Below are 23,694 nucleotides of genomic sequence, written 5' to 3' on the forward strand. Positions count from 1 at the left end.
GCGCATGCGCAGACGAGCTATCACTGCACGGGAGCGGCGTTTCATTCAGTACAAGTGCACGCCTCCACCGATGACGTCAGTCACCTGCTCACGTGACCGGCGTCTCGGGAGCGCGCATGAAAGCCTCCTGGAAGCGCGGTGCACCGTGGAACGCACCCTGGAACATCACAGGCGCCATCTTGGAAGAAGAACTTTATAAGTTATTCTTTCTTCAAAACGGTAAGTAGGAAAGCGGTTTATAACCGCTTTAAAGGGCTGCTTTATGCCGGGGGGTGACAGGGGGAATGGGCTAATAGTAAATTTTGAGGTTTTGGCTCGGGACAACCCCTTTAATAAATGGATCCGTATCACTCTATGTGACGGACTGCGTGAAGAGCTCATCGCAGGCGCCATTCTGATCCGGTCTACGGATGGGACTTTACTAAGGGCTTATTCACACAATAGTGAGTGGAGACACTCAGTCCGGCGGCACGGCTACAACCTGCGACGCTCACAGCGGTTTAGACTCCTAATGCCATCACTTCTGTGATATTACAGCCCCACGCAGTTTACATATATGATGGAGCTGCCCGTGGACCTCAGTGGGAAGCATCACACTCGGATGCGAGGGCAACACGAGGTCTTAGAAGGTCCCCATGGGGGGGAAAAAAGGGGCTTTCCAAGGGAGCGGACAGGGAGACAACGTGCTGCGACTTGTCTTTCCTGCTAGGAGAAGATTGCTGGTGTGAAGGACTCCGTTCCATAGAACGTCTCATATACTCGGGGAGTCACGTGCGCACAACACAAACCGCGCGAGAATACCGCTGGTGTGAATAAGCCCTGAGTGCGGTCTGCCGGGCACCGTCCTGCGCCGCATCACACTGCGGGCTACCCGCTCCTGGAGGGCAGTGATAATGAATAGAAACCCCTCCGTTATCACAGATCGGGCTCTGACTCCTCCCACACACGTGACTGATCACATGGTCCTGCAACCCAGTAGGATCCGTCCTCCGGCGTCCATTCATCGCAGCTCCTCCCCCAGCACACGGCTCCCGGCCCCTCCCCGTGGGCGGTCCTGCTGGAGTGTATATGGAGCAGCGGCTGCGGCGGTACCGGCACACTGTCATACTGAACCGGGACCTACCGACCGCCTCACTGCCGGTAAGTGCGGGCTGTATACTACATAGTGATTTCTGCTGTTGTATATCCCTCCATGGTGGTCCCTGTAGACTGTATCTATACACCAGAGAGCGGTCTATATACTGTCTATAGTACACTGCGCTGTATATATCTATAGACCACACCGGAGTCTGTATACTACTAGGTGATGTATTCTGTATAGTATGTGGCAGTCTGTATACTGTAACTATATACTACCTGGTGCTCCATGTAGACTGTATATACTATGCAGGGGTCTAGCTATACCATCCCTATATAGTACATGGCAGCCTTGTGTATCTATATACCACATAGTGCTGTGTGCACAGTATATACTAGAGGTATACTGTATATGTATCTATATAGTGCTGTGTACGGTGTATATACTGCATACTGGAGGTATACGGCAGTGATGCTATATAGTGCTGTGTACAGTGTATATACTGCATACTGGAGGTATACGGCAGTGATGCTATATAGTGCTGTGTACAGTGTATATACTGCATACTGGAGGTATACGGCAGTGATGCTATATAGTGCTGTGTACAGTATATACTCTATACTGGAGGTATACGGCAGTGATCCTATCAGAGGGGCTCTTGTCTCCTGGCTCCATCTGTTCCTTATTACTCATCCGGGGGCTCCTATAATTGGATCCATATTGGCTGATGGTGGTAGAACATGAGCACCAGCCTGTGGGGCCCTGGGGGGCCTTTACTTTCTGACTTGTACATTGCACAATCCCTGTTGGGGAGGGGGGGGTATATATAATTGGGCTGTCAGTATTGGGAATCAGTGTTCTGTATCTTTAGTGATTTGCATGTTCTACACATGGCATTGGGGAGATAAGTGCCCACCAGACACATCTGGCGCCACTTATCAATGCCAGTAATCCTGCTGATCACTCTTATAGCTATCCGTGTTGGGATGGGGTTGTGTGACGCCCCCTGTCTGTGGGCGCTCTTACTGCTACAGTATATAGCTAGGACCTTCCCTTTGTGCCCACTGACCCGGGTCATAGGTCTGTGCCTGGCGCCATGTCATGCCACCCAGATCAATGGCTAATAAGTCGCCTATTTAGCTTCCAGAATGAAACCTGCTGGCCGTCTTCCCTGTCCGGCTGGGCTGGTCATACAATATGGAGAAGACCCTTTCCACTGAGGCAACAAGTCTTGTACCCCATGATAACTCTACTGATGGGCAGTGCTGTGACTTGTAGTTCTGCAGCGCCCATGGATGTATGGTGGCATCTGACCGGCTGAGCCCTGACGTTACACTGAATGCCCCCTATTCAGAAAGCGGATGAAAGGGGCCATTCTCTACCTGCAGACAGGCGGTCTGCTGCCGGCACATCTACTACAGCAGATACTGACTTATTGTACGTGGCCGCTGCTCTCCAGAAGGGGATCTTGCTAGGAATGTAGTTCCTAAAACTAAAAAACTGGAGTTTTTTAATCTGTTCCTTGGAAAGCTGGGTGACTTCTGGCTTGGCCCCCGTTGCGGCTCCCGGACCGTTTTCCTAGACTACAGAATGAAACATCTAAGTTGTGCGTGGACCATCTTATTCCGCACTGTGCCGGTCGCTGCACCCAGCTTTTCCCGGAGGGGATAGAACTACCAGAATACCATATAAATGAGTGCGATATCAGACTTTCTCTGTCCTATATTGCGATCGGCCGTACTTCCACATGACATAAGTTGTGCTGTGATATACCGGCCCCTGTAGTGAAGAGGACTGATTGCTCAACAGCCTGCGTCTCCCCACGGTCCCCCCCCCCCCCCCCTCCTCCTTCTCCTTCTCCTCCTTATGACGTACGTTTCCTTCTACTGAACCCACACAGTGATAAAGATGCTGGAGAGTAACGTATATCCGAGCCGCAGGGTGGGGGTCATTACTCATGTCTGGGGGCCTCTGAGATATGACTACTAGACGGTACAGAGTTCTTGCGCCAGTAGGGGCGTCCTCCTCTTCCTGCGTTCCCACTAGGATTAATGATAATGTAAGTAGCTGGAGCCACTGGGATTTGCGTACCGCGTCCAGAGGATTAGTGCGGGATAAGGATCACGTTTCTCGTAAAGGATTTTGCTTTGTTAATTTTTTGGTTGAGGTGTCGGCGCGAGGAAACCCCGAACCGCATATTAAACCACTGATAGCGCGATGATCTGCAGCACGTACATGTGGCGTGCTCCAGACTATGGCGCTCTGTAGGGTATAATGCCCATACAAAGGAGCCCATAGACTAAATTTCCGCTTATGTTTGCTGTACATTCTCTGGCACTCGGACTGATGCCAAAGTGCGTCTGTCTCGATCAGTCTTCATCCATTCAGGTATTTTCCGGATCAGTCTCTCCTTACTCGTACGGCCATGCATACTTTTTGCACTTGGTTTTCTGTTCTATCGGGGCAGTAGGAAAGCTGAATGCTGCGTCCGTCCTATGATGGAAACTATGGTGCCCTACTGCCTCCACTGACTATTACCAGCTTATGTCCTGCCCTGAAAATATTACTACATCACCTATAGAATGACCCCACCCCCCTCCCAATCCTTCAGACGTATTGTTCCATCTTCCTTGTTTGCAGGTCTGAAGAAGAGATTTCCCATTTCTTGTCACTAGACTAATTATTTACTGTTATGATCATCCCTCCCTGCTATTTATCTAAATGCTATTTATCCCAACATGTCTGTGCCCTCTTACCCTCTGTCTCTTGTATTTATCTAGTGCAAATTAGGTACACCATGTTCGTGCCCGCCCATGTGTATTTATTAAAACGTCTTTAGATTTGTTCCATTATAGGCCTGATGAAGGACCCTGAGAGGTCTGAAAGTTTGCATTAACGTGTATTTTTGTTAGCCATTAAAAGTTATCATAACTACAAGATTACTTGGTTTCTCTTGCTGAGAACAATCACACTTTGCTCTGTTGGCTAACACCGTACCAAACCCCCCTTTTTTTTGTTACAGGACCAAAATGTTTAAAATCAAGAAGATCTGCTGCATCGGTGCCGGATACGTCGGGGGTCCAACATGCAGCGTTATTGCTCAGATGTGCCCTGATATCAGGGTAACTGTAGTGGATGTTAACGAGGCACGAATTAATGCCTGGAATTCAGACACCCTCCCCATTTACGAGGTAAGGACTAAGTGGCTTATTATGGATGACGTGTCTTTGTACAGTGGTGTGCAGCAGTATATTGGGTTTTTTTGTGGAGGTGTGTGACATTTTCTCTGGGTGAAGCTCAGCACCTCTTTATGAACTGTTCTGTATTTCTGCTGGTAATGAACAAGTTGGTGCCTGCAGCGGGGACGTTACATGTTAGACTTCCACTTTCAGATCCCTCTGAGTCTGTAAATCAGCAGTGCTGGAAGATCAGGCTTCACCAATAGGACCTTCTCATGTGGATTTGTGACCCTTCAGAAGATCATATGGGATCTGTGCAAGTGTAGCCATATCTAGGCTGATGGGAAGGCTTAGTCTAGGCTTGTGCCAGTAGCTGACTGGTACATCTGGCATGGGAGCCAACAGTTGGCCAAAATGATTCTGCTCTGAAGCGTCCAACCTAGTTATTAGTCACTATGTTGTAATAGGTCAGTTTACTTGATCATCACGGCACATTACATGGCATGGTTCGTAACGCCCTTCATATCTCAAGCTGTACACGGGGTTACAGAGGCTTGGCGAAGCCATTCACACTATAAGATTCACTCAAATTCTAGACGACAAAACGGGGAAAAATGTCTTGCTAATGAAAACTTCCTTAGTGGCTGAAAGAAGTGGAGAGCTTAACATCACTAATTTGGGTCTCATGGTCCAGGTTGGGAGTCCCATGCAATGGCAGGCAGTGGGTTTTGTTGGGGTTAAGGACTGGATACTGCAAACGGAAAAGTTAGAATGGTGAATTTTACTAGACAAAGAACAACCTTGGAGAAATCTTATGGGGAGGTCTACTAACGAGAGCTAGGAAGAGGTTTCAAGATTCATAAATGACCCATGTGGAGAAGTCCTCGGTCCAGGCAGACTTCATAAGTAGACAAGACAAGGGGTAAGCCTGGGGGCCTGTGATGCCTGTAATGCTCTATAATTTGCTATTGGACGATGGGTCATTCATCACTGGTTACATGAGAGTAGGAGGCTTGGCCACAGGGCAACAACTTGAAACCGCTCCTTGGGTCGTCTGCTTGCTCCTACTCAAAGGAGAATTTGGGTCAGGATGGTATCGGCTGACACACGGGACTGAACGAAGTCCAGAGAGGAGGATCAGATGGTAGACAGAGGGATCGCCTGAGAAGGGCAGCGGGAGGCATCTGATTGGGTAGGTAACTCCAGGGGATGCCTCTTTGCTGGCTGCTAGTGATGGAGTTTGGGTTCTGCTTTATAAACTGAGTTCTAATAGTGATATGGCAGTCGGGTACAAGTTATACAAGCAGTTAGTTTCCTGTGCTGGGTAAAGTGCTCTATGAACACCGTGCCAAAACAATAAGGAAGTGGTCAAGGGGGTCTGGCATGGTCACCCTCCCTTAACTCTGGAATAAAAGACGCCGGTACTTATTAGCAAGAACTTTTGTTTTTTTGTTTTTCTTGCCAATAAGTGAGTCTTATAGTCAAAAAATGCAGTAAATGGCTTGAGGTGACGCTTCTTGGGGAACTGTCTGCACCTAAATGTTTTATAGCAAGTGGTCTGATGTTATAACCTTGTAAGTGTAAACCATGTCCTGTCTATTGGGCCAGAGTGGCGTGGTCTCCAGTCCACATAATTGGCTATGCTGCTTTAAGACCTTTTACACAAGTCTCCTATCCTTTATATATTTTTGGATCCTTGCGTGAGGTTTCTGCTCTGATCCTTTGCTCGCTGCTCTACAAAAGCTTCTGGAAAAAAGCCCTATTTATAGAGAATGGCTTCTTAACAGATTTATGTAATACTTCTGTACAAACCAATTGCCTCGTTTCTCTAAACTATTGATGTTCCTGTTTTAAGATGGTGTATCCAATACTAGCACTGCTGATTTATAATGCCATGCAGTTTATTTCCTGACCTCTAGGGGCAGCCATGCTGCACTTCCTCTGCTGAGCTGGCACTTCTGAGCTCAGCGCTGAGAAGAGAAGACAGGAAGTGTACTGAAGCAGAGACCTTGTGTCCGAGCAGACCAGCCAGCAGCACAAGGGTTAAAGTGTGTAGTCAGATGCACACAAGCTCTAAGTATCAGATGTATACAATAAACATTTGTGGAGCGCTTTCTCATAAGAAACTGCACAAATCTAGAGAAGGCATGTCAAAGTAATGGATATATATCTAGGAAAAGCCTGCATTCAAATCAGCTAGTGTTATCTCGTCTGATACCATGTCCTTGCTAGTATGTATGTAAGTATCGTCGTGTTGTTGCAGAACTCGGCATGCAGTTACATCTCAGGCAGATATGCAAAGGGTTAGGGTTGTGGGCCGTTGGGACCAGTGGATGCATGAGGGGGCACACAAGGCAATCGGGCTCAGCATGCCCTCGACTGACCAACGGTAGAGAGGTGGTGCCACTATTACAACCCTGTGTCTGTTGCAACTATTTGCAGATGCTTGGCTGAAGGACATTTGGTCTTAAGGTGCCCATTACATGTACTGCCTCTGACACCCACCAGTACTAGAGCCTCCATGCCTGCCGGTATCACATCTTGTATCCAAGCTAGATGCGGTACAACAGGGTACTAGAACCTCCATGCCCACCCGTATCACATCTTGTATCCAAGCTAGAGGCAGTACAACAGGGTACTTGAGCCTCCATGCCGTCTGTATCACATCTTGTATCCAAGCTAGATGCAGTACAACAGGGTTCTAGAGCCTCCATGCCGTCTGTATCACATCTTGTATCCAAGCTAGAGGTGGTACAACAGGGTACTAGAGCCTCCATGTTCGTCTGTATCACATCTTGTATCCAAGCTAGATGCAGTACAACAGGGTTCTAGAGCCTCCATGCCGTCTGTATCACATCTTGTATCCAAGATCCAAGCTAGATGCAGTACAACAGGGTACTAGAGCCTCCATGCCCACCCGTATCACATCTTGTATCCAAGCTAGAGGCGGTACAGCAGGGTACTAGAGCCTCCATGCCTGCCTGTATCACATCTTGTAGCAAAGCTAGAGGCAGTACAGCAGGGTACTAGAGCCTCCATGTCACCCGTATCACATCTTGTATCCAAACTAGAGGTGGTACAACAGGGTACTAGAGCCTCCATGTCCCCCGTATCACATCTTGTATCCAAACTAGAGGTGGTACAACAGGGTACTAGAGCCTCCATGCCCCCCGTATCACATCTTGTATCCAAGCTAGAGGCAGTATAACAGGGTACTAGAGCCTCCCTTCAAATGTCCAGTTGTTGCCAATAACTTATCCCTTTGCTCTGATATTGCAATCACTTATACCAACATTACAATCCTACAGAGCTTACATTCTATTCCAACAACTTTTTTTTTTGTGCGTTCCCCTCGCTGATGTGATTCCCTCCAGTGTAGTACAGAACTAGTGTCAGTGCCACCAGACCTCTCCGTACATCAGACAGGAATACTCTGCCTGCAGCCACTGATGCCATGTCACTGCAGAACTCTGCTGTCTCTGCATAGTCTCAGGATCAGGTTGAAATGTCCCTCATGCAAGAAATAAAGACAACACTTGTGTTCTTGTTTACAGGGTTCTGTTGTAATTGTGTACGATGTTCTTCTTTCATGCCCCCCCCCCCCCCCCCCCCTTTTTTTTTTCTGCAGCCCGGGCTGAAAGAAGTAGTCGAGTCCTGCCGAGGAAAAAACCTGTTTTACTCCACTGACATTGATGCAGCAATACAGGAGGCGGATCTGGTGTTCCTTTCTGTAAGTTCCTTTATTTAAAGGGTTACATAATAATGGCACAGGGGTGCTGGCACTAGTATGCCCATGTGGTTACCACATCACTGTGTGTATGGAAGCTCTAAGAGGACTGAGAAGGTGCATCCATTGTGGTGGCTGTAAAGCTAAACTTGCTAATGTGTATATAAAGCCTATACTGCTGCCAGCACATTAATGCCTGCTCCCACCTCACCCAGCTCATGTCGGCAGCAGCAATTTAGCAGGGTACGTATTGGGGCTTTGGGGTTCTGCAATCAGGCTAACATAACATGCATGAAGTCTTATAAGAAAGGTTCAGCTGATGCCCATCTCACTTTATACAGTGAGCATGATCAGCCCTTACAGCGCTAGGCATAATGTTACCCTTGATAAAAGATGAGGACCGTGTTGGCGATCAGTGATCCATCTTATAGTTGTTGCAGGTTGCCCTCTAGTAAGATCTCTACAAACTCAGACTGATCAAGAAAACTAAGGGAACACTTGGAGTAGCTGCACTTCTCATAAACGATTGACATTTAGTCATGTCATTGCATGTCCTTGTCACCACTGGTACATGAGGCAGTACTTGTGGCCCAATCGGGTTGCACAGGTAGTCCAGCACCTCAAGGACAGCAAGTCCAGGAAGGCTTGCTGTGTCTCAGCACAATCTCAAGAGCATGGGGCAGATATCGGGACACGGACCGTTGCATGGGGAGAACTGGGCAAAGCTGTGGAAGGGCCTCAATCCCCTTTTTGATAGGAGGAAAAGTAGGGTGACCTCCTGCGGGCTCCTGTCTGCGTGTTTTTGACTAAACTTATCAGAAATGAACTCCATGAGGGTCTGACACCCCGTAGTGGGACCTGTGCTCATGGCACCATGCAGCTCAATTGGTGTTTTCTGGGTGACTTGGAATCCAACCATCAGTTGGCTGATCTTTGGTTTCCATAGATGCGTCGTTTTGTTAGGGGAACACTTTACTGATCTGAAGTGTGCAATTCACTAACTTCTTGAGCGGTGCCGTTAAATGTAGATCTGTAGGTTAAATATAATGCTGTCTGACACGTTCCTCTGTAGCTTACTAACTCCATTGATTTCAAAATTCTAATTGAATTTTGTTAAACTTATACTAGACCTGAACTTTTTAACGTAACTTTTTTCTTTTCTTGCACAGGTTAACACCCCAACAAAAACCTATGGCATGGGCAAAGGTCGAGCTGCGGACCTTAAATACATTGAAGCTTGTGCCCGAAGGATTGTGCAGAACTCAAATGGGTACAAAATTGTGACCGAAAAGAGCACCGTGCCCGTGAGGGCTGCAGAGAGCATTCGGCGGATTTTTGATGCCAACACAAAACCCAATCTTAATCTCCAGGTAATCGCAACCATACACTCCTCTATGAATCTGTGTGCCTTTCTCAAGACTTGTCATGTCTAGAGGTTTTTGGGTTTATGTAAATGAAAATCTATTTTATCCAATGGCTGCAAAAAACCAAATAGCCTTAAAATGAATATGAAAGACAGCACCCAGCTCCCTGTCACCTGCCCTAACTGTACTATAGGTAAAGGTCCTTTTACACAAAGATAATCTTTCAAATAACTGAAAGATTTAGCGATCAATTAGCATAAAGTATTAATGGCCATTAACATGTAATCTTCATTTGCATGTGAAAGGACCTCTAGGAGTTTGCAGAGCCCAGCGGTGTTTAAACACGCCCAGCTGTAAAAACAACTGCTGCCACATTCCCTTGTTCTCTTCCCAGCTGCCGTCACATTCCATTGTTCTAGTATAAACATGTCAGGAGGAGAACATCCTGCAGTCTATTGAAAGATGAGCTAAATACGTTCAAATGGAATGCATTTGCTCAGTCTTTCAGCGGCTGAACGATAGATTTTATGTGATGTAAACTCCATGGTTCAAACGGAAACTGTGCAATGCCTTTTTTTTTTTTTATTATTTTTTTTACATGTAACTCACTTTTGGCTGTTTGGACAAAGAGTGAGTGATAATAGTTGTGTGTAAAAGGGCCTTTAGTTTTATAGTGTCTTAGGCAGGTGGTAGGTGGAATTTAAAAAAGGAACCTATCTGGCAAGATATACTTGACCTGATCCAGTCTAGGTCCATTTTGTCCCAGCCTCTCTGCCTCCAGACCATTTCTAACATGGTAACATAGTATGTAAACCTGAAAGTAGACATGTCTATCTGGTTTAACCTATTGACCCCCAATGTTGAACCTGGGGAAGGTTAAAAAAATCCAATGCGGTGGAAGCCAATTTTCCCCTTTAAGGAAAAAAAAATTCCTTCCTCAGTCCAACATGGCAATCAAAATAATCTCATGTTCAACAACCCTTCTGAAGTTAACATCAGGTCACACAGTATGGACTGCCAGTCAGCCAGCAGCCCCTGTAATGTCACCGAGTGGTCCATGACCTACATGATCTGATGTCTTAACTTGGAAGTGGAGGTGCTGAACCCAGACTGAACTGAGGTAAGTTTTTCTTTGGATAACCTCTTTAAACTTTGTGCTAATGTTTGACCCCCTTTCCACTTAAGGTGCTGTCTAACCCAGAGTTCCTTGCGGAAGGAACTGCTATCAAGGATCTAAAAAACCCTGATAGGGTCTTAATCGGAGGAGACGACACCCCCGAGGGCCAGAAGGCGGTGCGTGCCCTGTGTGCTGTATATGAACATTGGGTTCCTTCTGAGAAGATTATAACAACCAACACTTGGTCCTCCGAACTCTCTAAACTGGTAAGGGCTCATAAATGAGAATCTGGTAGCGGCACCATAATTAGTTGACTCGTTCATATGCTGACTGATACTTTTTTTTCCACTCCCCTTTAGGCCGCTAATGCGTTTCTTGCTCAGAGGATTAGCAGTATTAACTCAATCAGTGCCTTATGTGAGGCAACTGGTGCAGATGTAGAAGAGGTGGCCAGGGCTATTGGCATGGACCAGAGGATTGGAAACAAATTCCTTAAAGCCAGTGTTGGTAAATATGCCCCTATGAATGGTTATGTATTGGCGCTTCTGTACAATGGGCATTTCCTGGTAGACTTGCATTAAGCTTATGGATGGCCAGAGAACAGGATGGGAAGCTGCATATGGGAATTGTTCACTAGGATCTAGAGATGATGGATTTAAGGTGCTTGGACACCTTCAATAGCTGTCCCAACAGCTCAGCAGCTTATCTCCAGGAGAGACCCAAGGACTGGCTATTGTAATTCACTGTGCCTGATCCTCCTTTCCCCCCAATGTCTTCTGTCAGGAGGCCCCATACACAAGCAAGAGTCGTCCAATCCTTTGAAATCGGTAGATTCGGATGACTTGTATGGGAGCCTTTAGGATGTTGTTGGTTGGTACAGTTCTCATCTAGTACTAAACATATATGTATAATCTTATCTTCTAGGCTTTGGTGGAAGCTGCTTTCAAAAAGATGTCCTGAATTTAGTATATCTGTGTGAAGTATTAAATCTGCATGAAGTTGCAAAATACTGGCAACAGGTATGTATTCCCTCTGGTCTAGTCAGCAGCTTATAGTTACTCAACTCTCCTCATCCCAGAGTTGGTGCAACAGTGAAATATTGTAGAAGTTTTGCCAATACTGTGTGCTTATATTCTGGTTGCACACCTTGCCAGTCTATACAAACTGCTGTGTTCTGGGACAGGATGGTTGTGCTCAGGAACATAACTATAGGGGATGCAGTTGCACCCGAGCCAAGGAACCTTAGTGGGCCCATAAGGCCGGCTGCGCGCGGCCGTGACGGGCTCCGCCGTGAAATTCCGCAGCGGAGCCCATCACGGCACCCCCCAGGAGACCCAATACTTACCTGCGGATCTGGCGTCCTTGCTTCCGCATGACGATTCTCCGCCCACCTCCGCCATGTCATGTGACGCGCCCGCCGGGAAGCGGTTTCACGCTATCTTACGCTGTGCTACAGTGGAAGATAGCGTGAACGGACGGCTTCCATTGACTGCAATGGAAGCCGTCCGTGCGTACACCCGCGGCAAATATAACATGCCGCGGATGAGGACGGGAGATTTCACGGTGTGGAATTCCGCGATGGAATTCCGCACCGTGTGCCCTGAGCTATTAGGTTCAATAGAACCTAATAGCTGCGGGAAACGCAACGGATTTCCGTTTGTGGGAAGAAGGCCTAAGGCCTCTCCTCTCCATATAGGGGGCCCAGTACTATGAATGAAGCATTATAGTTGGGGGCCCTGTTACAGATTTTGCATTTTGGCCCAGAAGCTTCAAGTTATGCCTCTGGTTGCGGTGTTGACTACTTGGCATGAGCTCTAGGTTAACTAATATCCTTGGTTAGGTCTTCACATGAGCAGATGCAAAAGAACTGGACAGCACAGATGCTGTTTGTATTTCATGGATCTGTTAACCTTGAATGGGTAAGCTCACCCAAGAAACTTGGTCAGAATAGTTCATGCTACATTTTTATTTTTATATATGAACAATTGGTCCATAAGCAAGAGGGGAGGCCGCTTGGCTAAATGGATCCGTGTGACACATGGACAGCACACATACGAGAAATGCACTTATCTGAATAACCCCTATACACACGTTGAAATAAGTTTGCTCGTTCATTATCTTTCCTTGGACTAAAATGATCTGCTGCCATCTTTTGACCATAGCATTACGATCAGCATTTCTTAAAGATAACGGGCCACTGGCTGTTTCTGTAACATTCACACTTTGATTATTTATCGAGCTACTGATTTAGTCTTTATATGTATCCATTTCAGAACCTCACGATTGAAAAATCTATTTCAATGCATCTTACAACCTGCTTCACTGTGTAGTTGGATCATTCTTTTTGTTATTCCAGGTCATTGACATGAATGACTACCAGAGACGTAGGTTCACTTCAAGGATCATCGACTGTCTCTTTAACACGGTAGCAGACAAAAAAATTGCTGTGTTGGGTTTTGCATTCAAGAAGGATACCGGTGACACGAGGTAACTGATGTCACTAATATCCTGACACTAATGTATTGGGAGAGACTTGCAGATACTACTGAACCTGTACCCCAGACCGTAGCCACTACCCTTGCCATGTAGTGGCTACCAGGAATTGCCTCTACATCTACAAGTGGTTATAATCTTGTGAAGCTCCTTATTGAATAACTGTCCATACCAATGTGCCTTCTCAACCTCCCTTATCACCTCTATGTAATCACACCATTTATAGGGGCAGATCTATACATTGTTACATTGCCATTAGTTGCTACATTTGATATTGGTTCAGTTGCCTAACACCGGATTGTTGCAAGACCAGATATAGGAGATGCAACCAATTGCACACCTTGCATTGAGTGCTTAGGATCTCTTGTTTTACCTATTTATGCTCACCGATGGACATGCTGAATCGTGTGTGTTCATAGGAATTGGTCATTAACGCGTTGTTACTTTACTCTTCAGAGAGTCTTCTAGTATCTACATTAGCAAATACTTGATGGATGAAGGTGCCAAGCTACACATATATGATCCCAAAGTAGTCAGAGAACAAATAGTCATGGACCTATCCCAGCCTGGAGTGGCCGCTGATGACCGAGGTATGTTGTATGGGGCAACAAGAGAAGTAATTGGGCCTTAAAGGAGCTAATTGTACAGAAGACGTCAGCAGCCGACTATTGCTATGACTGCTGTCTATGATTGAAGGGTCTTTAAGGTTATGGTCTAGCTGGTTGCTCCTTCCTGACAGTAGTAGATCTGATCGCTTATTATGAGGGACCTTGTACTGAATGATTTCTAGCGGTTTGTAATGTTCTGTAGAATGCTGAGGGTTATGAATGTATTCTTTTTCCAGTGGAGAAGCTGGTCCACATATCCACTGATCCATACGAGGCCTGTGAGGGTGCTCATGCCATGGTCATCTGCACAGAGTGGGACATGTTTAAGGTGAGCAAAGAAATGCCCTCCTGTCCATAAGATGACTTTTCGATCTTCATATAGCAGGAATAACACAGCTTGCAAAAACCATGTAAGATCTGAATGGTTGCACACAGCACCTCTTGGCTTAATGCACTGTACTGTTTTGAGGGCCACTTGATCAATAGGCGAATGTGAAAGCTGACAGCCGTGTGTTTCTGTTGTGGTAGGAACTGGATTTCAATCGCATACATTCCAAGATGTTAAAGCCCGCATTCATATTCGATGGCCGCCGGGTTCTGGATGACCTTCATGGGGAGCTGCAGAACATTGGTTTTCAGGTACATTTATGTGTTGACTTTCTTGTTTCATTCTATGGTAGATCAGTTTTATATCCTTAATAAGACTCTGCATTTAGTCAACTGACGGGCAGCAATAAAGCCTGCAGGGAGATGCCACCACCCTTAAAGGGCACCTGCCAACAGAAAAAATGGTCTTAAATCTGACGTCCTAGTGTAATGGAGCATGATGCAAACGCTCAACGTGGTTGTACACAAAGGCATTTAGCATGCCCTGTATGCAGATGTCTTTAGTCAGAGGTGGCGCCATCCATCCAGTCGGTGCATCACAGCAGAAAGCCGGACTCTCCATTCTTGCTGCCTCCCCTTTGTAATGACATTAGCGCTACTAGCAGTAAAATCTCACAAATGTGGTGTGTTCCCTTCGGTTGTGTCTTCCCCATGCAGTTAAGCACTGTGTACACATCTCAACTTCTCCGACACACTGCCCATGCACTGTAAGGCCAGTTGATGGCACATTTGTGAGATTTCTGTGCTGACACCAATACATGGGGGAGATGGTGAATGGGAGGAGAGGCCAGCTTTCTGCTGTGAAGCGCCGACTCGCAAGGATGACGCATATAGCTTATTGGATGTGCGGTGGCACTTTCGTACTTGGCGCACAAAGAATTTCTGGTAATGCTGAACTGCTGTTTGTGTACAAGCATGTGTGGCCGCCTTGTGTCATGCTCAATTACTCTATGGCCGCCTGCAGACGAGCGGGTCGGATCCGGCGGCGAGAATTCTCGCCGCGGGACCCGACCCAGCGCCTGCAGGGAGCAGCGCGTAATCACCCGCGCCTGGCGGCCCCGGCTCTTTCATGTGCCGGCGCATGCGCAGACCGGAGCCGGCGGCGGGTGAGTGACGTTTCTGTGCGAGGCTCTGCGAGCCCCGCACAAAATAAAACATGCCGCGCGAGATTTCGCGCGGCCAAACCGCGGCCGTCTGCATAGGAGTGCGTATTGTAATGCACTCCTATGCAGGCTTTGAGCGGTGGAAATCCCGTGGGAAATCCCGCCGCGGGATTTCCGCCCGTGTGCAGGCGGCCTATGGCAGCAGCCTTAAAACTCATTTTCTAGTGACTGGTTCCCTCTTAAAACGGCTTCACTTTTGCAACCATTATTGCTGGGAAAGTTATGACCAGATGCACTTTCTGTATTGTGGCGGCCATTCATCGGACTGGCTTCTGGGGTAATGCAAGGACTAGCCAGAGCCGCGATGTTCTAATTTGGCTCATAAATGGGGTTTCTAAGCTAGGTACCTCCACTCTATTATATCCAGATGCCTTAGAGTAGGTTAGTCAGTTTAATATGTTGCCCTGTGTAATAGCAGCACTTTGTAGTGTAGCTGACCTGTAGCCAAAGTGACAAAACAAACTTGTACGACTTGTGTTGTAAGTGTGGCTGATCTTAGTGGATTTCGCTGAAGAACCTCTTTAGCCAATTCTGTTGGCTCTAGCTACATGAATGATCTGCATGTAATGTCTCTTATTAGAATGACCCGTCACCGATACCATGTAGAATTTCCTTTAGTCATGAGGATAGGGGGGGTTAACTCCACCTAAAATGTCTAACATTGATGTAATGGGATATTGCCTTATCCGGACTGTATCCTCCTACTGTCAGTGCTAATAGAACATTCACAAGTTATATCTAAGACTCATGTTTGGATAACTCAGTGTTTCTAAATGTGAGGTGAAGCATTCGTCCTGTAGGCAGCGCAGACTGTTATATGGGTGTAACCGGGCAGACGTTCTGCAATATGCACATAAGTCACCGAAGGGAGCAGCAGAAATTAACTGTTCTTTCCTCCCAGCATGACTCATTGGAGTCAGAACTGACTCTTAAGGACTTTCTAACTTTTTTACGTCATACACTTGAAACATTTTTGTATGCTATAGTGTGATTGATTTAGCTACTTACCCATATAACCAAACTGTTAACCTTGTAGAGTAACCTTTGGTGCATTCATCCTATGTTTAAACTGTTCTCAAAGTAGCACAAACTTTTTGTATGTGCTGCCATCTATGGGTGAATTTGATACTGCAGCACTTTAACTCGGTTTTTGGGCAAAAATCATGGCCTGGGACCGGAGAAGGCAGCTATACTACTTGCTGTTGGTCTTCAATGCCAATGCCCCTCTGTTCCGATGGTTCTGGGTCCTGTTTTCAGCCACCCAGGATGGCTGATGCAGACTTCAGACTAACTCTACCAAAGCACTGTGGGGATTATAGGTAGACTTCTAGTGCACTTTACCTGCTGTCTGATTTGACAGCACTATGCGCGAACGTGCCCGTTTAGAGCAATTACTCGAACGAGCATCGTGTGTATTTTTATTTTTTTTTTTTCTCCCTCTCCCTCGAAAAAGATTCTCGGGGGGCAGGAGGCGGCGGGGTGGAGCATGGGGTAACGGGGGGAGCTCTCCCAATGTGATATACTGCTCTGCTGCATTAAACTTTTTTTTTTCTTATAGGTTGAGACCATCGGGAAAAAGGTGGCTTCCAAAAGAATCCCATTTACACCGACTGCCGATATACCCAAGATTACCCTTGTTGATGTGCCTCACAAAAAGGCCAAAGTGTAACAGAAAAACTTCTTGGTTGGGATGGCGGGGGAGGGCTTAGGTCTCATTGTTACCATAATTTTTTTTTTTTTTGTCTAATATGCACAAATATGTATAAAAATGAAAGGCGCTCTTTGAAGTCTAAGTAATGCACTGAGCACAGCTGTACACGGTATACGAACATTTCATTCATCGTTGAGCTGCTATTACATGATCCATATTCCGCCCTCCTTCCTCTGTATAGGTACGTAGCACTCGCTTAATTCCTTGTCACGATGACTTATTTGTACATTCATTTTGGCCCTTTCACTTCCAAAATGCTCCAGAACAAACAAGCCTTTTTATATTCCTATAGAACAGAATGTAACCATGTTTACCGGCTCCCGTATGAAGGGGCGCAGTGACTATCGGCCCTCGTTTCACTCTTGAGACGGCGGGAACGGATTGCACGTTCTTTTAGTAGGCGGTTATTTATAAGGGACACTTTGAACCAGATCTATTTTTGGAACATTATATATTTTTATAATCGGTGATCACATGTATCATGCGTGTTCTGCTCCTGCACCCGACGACAGTGAATGGGAAGCCAAAGCTACTTTTCTTATGGAAGGTCCAGGTTTGCATCTGATCATGATGATCTTTGCAGTATTTGAAATGCATTCCTGAAGTAATATGATAGTGTCATGTATCAAGTCTCAATGTTGACCAGACCATTGACCAGAAATACTTGGTGTCAACCGTCCTTTGTGTGTTATCCCTACTACACATGAATATACAATGGTGACAACTGATAAGCTGCAATTAAAAGGCCAGCATCTTTTTCAAGATGGCAGCACCCTTGTCGGCTGACTACATAGATGTGATCGTTTGTCAGCAACATCTACCAGGTTATCAGAGGATGTGCTGCTGACCTTAATGGAACGATTGTAAGTAATGCACAATCGTTGATTCTCTGATAATTGCCCTGTGTGACATTAAAGGGGTTGTAAACTAGTAATGGCATATCTGCATGATGGCCCTACCAATCAATCGATTGCCTATGCCACCTGGTATCCATGCTGACCAGCTGTTCTGTGCTGGTGCACTAAGCTGATTTCTGCTGTAAACTGCTAGCTCCATTCTCACTGCAGTGGCCATTTTTGGTACTGCAGAAAGTTTCCAGAAGTGAATTCTTCCTTTGTTTGTAATGCTAAGCCTGGCCACTACAGTGGGAACGGAGCTGTCTGCTTCCTGCAAGACTTGGCTCTGTGCATTTGTGCACCAGCCTGGAAAGGATCCCAGATGGTGTATCCTGACAGATCACTAGGTTAAAGAGCTTAACCATATGATGGGAGTCACTGACACAATAATCCAGTCTTCTGTCTATGGTATTATGGTCAAGTTTAATGCTCCGAATGTTTTTTTTTTTTTTCTTTAATGTAATTTGTAAAATAAAGACTTTTCATCAATGGCTCTGTCTTTGTCCTGCTTCACACTGGAGGGTAAATAAAAGGACTCGGTGAGCATTTTCTAGGAGGCTGGATGGTGGGGCATGCTGAATTTTCACATCCAATACCTTTGTGCAACAGGCTACTTCCCCAGAGGAATCCGGTAGCGGATTGCGCTCCTGCACAATCCCGTGCACAAAGCTTGCATTGTAAATCCTACAGTTTTTCCACAGGAAATTCTGCAGAATTTACCCTAAGCCCCAATGTCCACGGGTGGACTTTATTTATAAAATCCACGTGTGGCGCCCGCACGGGAAGGTCCATTCGGCTTGCTGTCCATAAGGATCCGTAGGCCAGCTTAAAGCATGCAAATGTGATGATTTCCCAGCGAGCAGGTCGTACGCACGGCAAGAAATCGCAGTGTGCTCCATCTACCAGCCAGAAAGACCCGTCCTGCACGTAGGATAGGGTCCTGGGTAGGGTCCCATAAAGCATCAGCTTTGCAGGTTGGCAAGGCCACCACATGGTCTTTGCTTCATGCTTTTGCTAAATTTTAGAGTGCCCACCTAGCTGGGGTCTGGTTTTCATACTGCCGGTATCCTGACCCTAACACCAGTCATCATAGGACCTTTCCTTTGAATCAGAAATGTGTCATGCTACTCACCTAGTCTACCCTGGAGATACACTTTGTGCGATCTATTGCCCACAGTTGCATGCTGAACTGTCATATGATGATCGGAGTCCAGGTCAGCATACCCACAGTCACGCTAGGACACTCATATGATCCTCATGTGGTGCAGAGTGATAAAGCAGCTGTCTTAAGTTCTAAGCTCTTGCTCACCACCTGAAGGTTGCAGGTTCATTTTCTGCTTAGTTCAGGTAGTCAGCTCAAGGTTAAAGCTCTGCTTTCCATCCTTCTGAGGTCGGTAAAATGAGTACCCAGAATGGGGTGGGGGTGTAATAAATCACTTGAAAGTTGGTGCTATACAAATATTTATTTATTACAGACACAAATGCTGCTGTAATATGCTCAGCTTATGTCTATAAAAAAAAAACAAAACGTATATTAGGCATTGCTGATAGCGGAATGATATCCTAGGATTTAAAGGGACAGCAGAATAGCACTATAAACAAAGCTATTGTGCTGTTCAGGGTGGTGACGGGAAGCCAGCGATATGGATTTTATACTTGCCCACTGTGTCCTTGTCCTCCAGTGAAGTCTGCACGTGGTCCGAAAATGTGACTAGCAGTCTATGGGAGAGTGCTCAGTGGTCTGAAAAGAATCAAGCTTCCAGACCTCGTGTGGACTTCACAGGCGGACACTGTGGTGCTGCTCCATGGTGACAGTGTCCCTTTAATAATTAACAGAGGATGTTTTGCTTTGCTAGAATCACAGGGTTTAAAGTATATTAAAGGGGTTATCCCGCGCCGAAACGGGTTTTTTTTTTCAATACCCCCCCCCGTTCGGCGCGAGACAAACCCGATGCAGGGATAAAAAAACAAAAACAGGTAGTACTTACCCGAATCCCCGCGCTCCGGTGACTTCTTACTTACCTTGTGAAGATGGCCGCCGGGATCTTCACCCTCGGTGGACCGCAGGTCTTCTGTGCGGTCCATTGCCGATTCCAGCCTCCTGATTGGCTGGAATCGGCACACGTGACGGGGCAGAGCTACGAGGAGCAGCTCTCTGGCACGAGCGGCCCCATTCAGAAGGGAGAAGACCGGACTGCGCAAGCGCATCTAATCGGGCGATTAGACGCTGAAGATTAGACGGCACCATGGAGACGGGGACGCCAGCAACGGAACAGGTAAGTGAATAACTTCTGTATGGCTCATAATTAATGCACAATGTACATTACAAAGTGCATTAATATGGCCATACAGAAGTGTATACCCCAACTTTGTTTCGCAGGACAACCCCTTTAAGGACTCGCTGTGTTGTCATGGCTGGTAAATGGTTTTGCTTAAAATTTACGGATAATATTTACAAGCAAAAATGAGTTCAATCCGGTATGTTGGAATAAGCAGCCGTGATGTACACTATATAGGATTTTTGAAATGACTGAATTGTAGCACAAAAAGTATAAAATTGTTGATCAAGGCCAAGAAAGGTCGTTAACCCTTTGTAAATAAGCCAGTGCAGACCGAGTGGAGGAACAGCTGACGCATCCAATCGAGTTCTACATTTCTTTGTACCAGGGCTTCTTGAAAAATAGATGTGATCCAATCGCTTGCTAGGCATGACTCCTCCATTCCTTACGTGAATTCACTTTTAAGCATGCGGCATCCGTCTGTGTCTCCATAATAAAGACTTTATTACATCATCTACTTTTAAAGTGCAGAATTAAAAATGAAAAGTTCCTTTACAGTCTCAAGCATTGGACGACTCAACTTACACTCCAAAGCCACGTTACTACTCCCGATTGTTTATCCCGAGTCGAGTAGTCCCTTATTACAGTCCATGCTCTTGATTTATATGGCCTTAGTTTTCCTTTTCACCACCAAATTCTTCAAAAAGAATTCACCTAATAGTAAAAAAAAAAAAGTATAATAAAGGTTTTACAATATCTCCAAAAATCAGCAGCACAGAGTACCTATGATACGTATTGGGGGATATTTATTAATGGTGTCTGTCTAAAAGTTAGTGCAAACTTTACACAGTCTTAAAATGTGCCGGATTATTACAGTAGTTATGCTGAATAATAAATCTGCCACATTTTAGGACTGTCTAGTGTACATTTAGACCACCTGTTAGTTGGCTTAGGTTATGTCAAAAATTTGGCGCAATTCACAGAAAATTGTTTAGGCCACGCTCCTTTTTGGAGAGGTCCAAAAAAAAATGACCAAAAATATGGCAAGAAGCATAAAAGACTCTTTTCTGGTGCAAATTGCTCCAGAAGCCTGTCGTATTTCGAATCTGTCCAATGTGTCTCTCTAATGTTACACTCTCACCTGATCTGTAAAAGGAATCTGTCACTTACTTTTAGCCCTCTAAACCAGGGGCCCCCAACGCTAGTCCTCAGGGACCACCAACAGGTCATGTTTTCAGGATATCCTATAGTAAGAACACCTGTGGCAATGTCTGAGGTGCGGACAATAATTACATCACCTGTGCAACACTGAGGAAATCCTGAAAACATGACCTGTTGGTGGTCCCCGAGGACTGGAGTTGGGGAACACTGCTCTAAACTAAGCTTAGGAGCTGAGAGTAGGTGACCCGCTGAGTCCGGAAATGTAAGCTTTATACTTACCTTCCCCTGTTGTTCTGCCGGTGTCAGCGCTGGAAGCGGATGATCAATTCATTGAGCAGCGCAACTAAGCAGTCCATCCATTACAATTTTAGTATATTTAATGACAGGATTTTGCTTCCTTTATGTGTTTAACCTATAAACCTCATTCTTAGCAATATACGTACCGACTGCAGAGACTATGTATGGCAGGGAGCCAGCTTACCAGCCGTACTGTGGTCCGGAGACAGGGTTTTCTGAGGCAGCCTCTATCTACGGAGCATGTAACTACTGATAAGACCGCTCCCCGTACGGCGACTCTACAGTCCGTATATCACTTGCTAAGAAGTGGTGGACGGATTAAACATAGGAACGGCGATCTGCAGCAGCTACATACGGGGAAAGTTCAAAAACGTTTTAAACAGAAAGGAAGCAAAATCCCCTCATTAAATATACTACATTTATTAAAATATATCTAAGTCAAATTTAAAAAGCTATAAGTACTCTTTAAAGTGATCCTCTAGTTTTGGGTCAAATTTCTGTTGGTGGGTGGAGTATATTACCTACTGTTGTTGTTCTCTGCCAATATCCCTGCTATGCGCTGGTTCAGGATCCTGGCTTCAGCCGTTCAAGATGGCAGCAGCACTATTCTAGCCATTTAATGCACACTGAGCACTGCTCTTTGATTGGCCAGCATTGAGCACGTGAGCAGTGCTGTCCAATCAGAGAGCAGGTATAGTGCATTGGTAGTCTAACACTACCAATGCACTGCGAGGATTACGTAATCTGTAGATTGCCCTGGCCATCTTGGAGGCCTGAAAACGGAACTCAGAACCGGAGAATCACAGTGGCATCAGTACAGAAGACCAGCAGCAGGTAGTATAACTACCTCCTCCAGTCCCAGAACAAAATTTTGTCCCAAAACCCAGAGTGTTGCTTTAAGGCCATTTTACATCAGCAAATAATAGATATATGTATGTATTCAGCACCCCCTTATACCAGCCAGAGCAAAGAGAACTTTAAAAAAACTGCCTCTTGCCCTGGAGCATGGGTGCATAACATGAAGTCCGGAGGCTACATGTGGCCCACAATGCCGTACTGAGGCCCTTATAATCTGGACACAGAAATATCCATGTATGACCGCTCAAATGTAGTTTCCATGTCAGGGTAAAGAGGAGTGGCACATAGCAAGTAATAAGGTTGCATTGTGTATTCAAGTCTGGGTCCCCTATATATTAGGACAAGTACTAGGGGTGCCCTGTGTAGGCATGTCTGGGTCCCCTATATATCAGGACAAGTACTAAGGGTGCACTGTGTAGTCATGTCTGGGTCCCCTATACATTAGGACAAGTACTAAGGGTGCCCTGTGTAGGCATGTCTGGGTCCCATATATATCAGGACAAGTACTAAGGGTGCACTGTGTAGTCACGTCTGGCCCCCTATATATCAGGACAAGTACTAAGGGTGCACTGTGTAGTCACGTCTGGGTCCACTATATATTAGGACAAGTACTAAGGGTGCACTGTATAGCAAAGTCTGGGTCCCTATATTTTAGGACAAGTACTAAGGCTGCACAGTGTAGATATGTCTGGGTCCACTATATATTAGGACAAGTACTAAGGCTGCACAGTGTAGCAGTGTCCGGGTCCCCTATATATCAGGACAAGTACTAAGGGTGCACTGTGTAGTCACGTCTGGGTCCCCTATATATCAGGACAAGTACTAAGGGTGCACTGTGTAGTCACGTCTGGGTCCCCTATATATTAGGACAAGTACTAAGGGTGCACTGTATAGCAAGGTCTGGGTCCCTATATTTCAGGACAAGTACTAGGGCTGCACAGTGTAGACATGTCTGGATCCACTATACATTAGGACAGGTACTAAGGCTGCACAGTGTAGCCATGTCTGGGTCCCCTATATATTAGGACAAGTACTAAGGGTGCACTGTGTAGTCATGTCTGGGTCCCCTTTTAACCCTATTTTCCCAAAGCTGAGCAGACAAACATAAAACATTAAGCTAGAATTGGCATCAGATTAGACTGTAAAACCTAAAAAGAAAAAATGTAAAGATGTCATACCGGCTTTGTAAGATGATCGGACCAGAGGACCACTGGCTGTGTACAGGAATCCTAGCTCATTGCCTATTTTCTCCCAATGCTTAAACTTTTCAGGTGTGACGTATTCTTCAACCTGCAGGAGACCGATAAATACTTACATGTAAAATCAACTGGTGTTAAAGGGACATTCCAATAATTATTTTTATTAATTCATTATGT

At 45.9% G+C, this 23,694-nt stretch overlaps 2 protein-coding genes across 3 annotated transcripts in view; one reads left to right on the forward strand and one right to left on the reverse strand.

Moving 5' to 3' along the window:
* The first annotated feature begins 1,038 nt into the window (after positions 1 to 1,038).
* Positions 1,039 to 18,212, forward strand: UGDH (UDP-glucose 6-dehydrogenase). Of its 2 annotated transcripts, none has more exons than XM_066573177.1 (12): positions 1,039 to 1,140; positions 4,101 to 4,269; positions 7,886 to 7,987; positions 9,154 to 9,354; positions 10,534 to 10,731; positions 10,825 to 10,972; positions 11,390 to 11,484; positions 12,822 to 12,952; positions 13,415 to 13,548; positions 13,803 to 13,894; positions 14,095 to 14,205; positions 16,675 to 18,212. In XM_066573177.1, exons 2-12 carry the CDS (start codon positions 4,108 to 4,110, stop codon positions 16,783 to 16,785), a joined length of 1,485 nt encoding a protein of 494 aa, XP_066429274.1. In that variant the 5' UTR covers positions 1,039 to 1,140; positions 4,101 to 4,107; the 3' UTR covers positions 16,786 to 18,212. The 2 variants fall into 2 exon arrangements, with proteins under 2 accessions (XP_066429274.1, XP_066429273.1); XM_066573176.1 differs by lacking the exon at positions 1,039 to 1,140 and adding an exon at positions 3,007 to 3,137.
* A 2,275-nt stretch (positions 18,213 to 20,487) lies between these two features.
* Positions 20,488 to 23,694, reverse strand: part of LIAS (lipoic acid synthetase) — a 23,816-nt gene continuing 20,609 nt past the window's right edge. The window contains exons 10-11 of the mRNA XM_066573178.1: positions 23,497 to 23,608; positions 20,488 to 20,716 (exon numbers count right to left, since the gene is read on the reverse strand). Coding sequence (XP_066429275.1) covers positions 20,664 to 20,716; positions 23,497 to 23,608 — 165 coding nt within the window. The 3' untranslated portion in view covers positions 20,488 to 20,663. The remainder of the gene's footprint in view (positions 20,717 to 23,496; positions 23,609 to 23,694) is intronic.

This window comes from Eleutherodactylus coqui, chromosome 7 (assembly GCF_035609145.1).
Source record: "Eleutherodactylus coqui strain aEleCoq1 chromosome 7, aEleCoq1.hap1, whole genome shotgun sequence".
In the NCBI taxonomy this organism is placed as follows: Eukaryota; Metazoa; Chordata; class Amphibia; order Anura; family Eleutherodactylidae; genus Eleutherodactylus; species Eleutherodactylus coqui.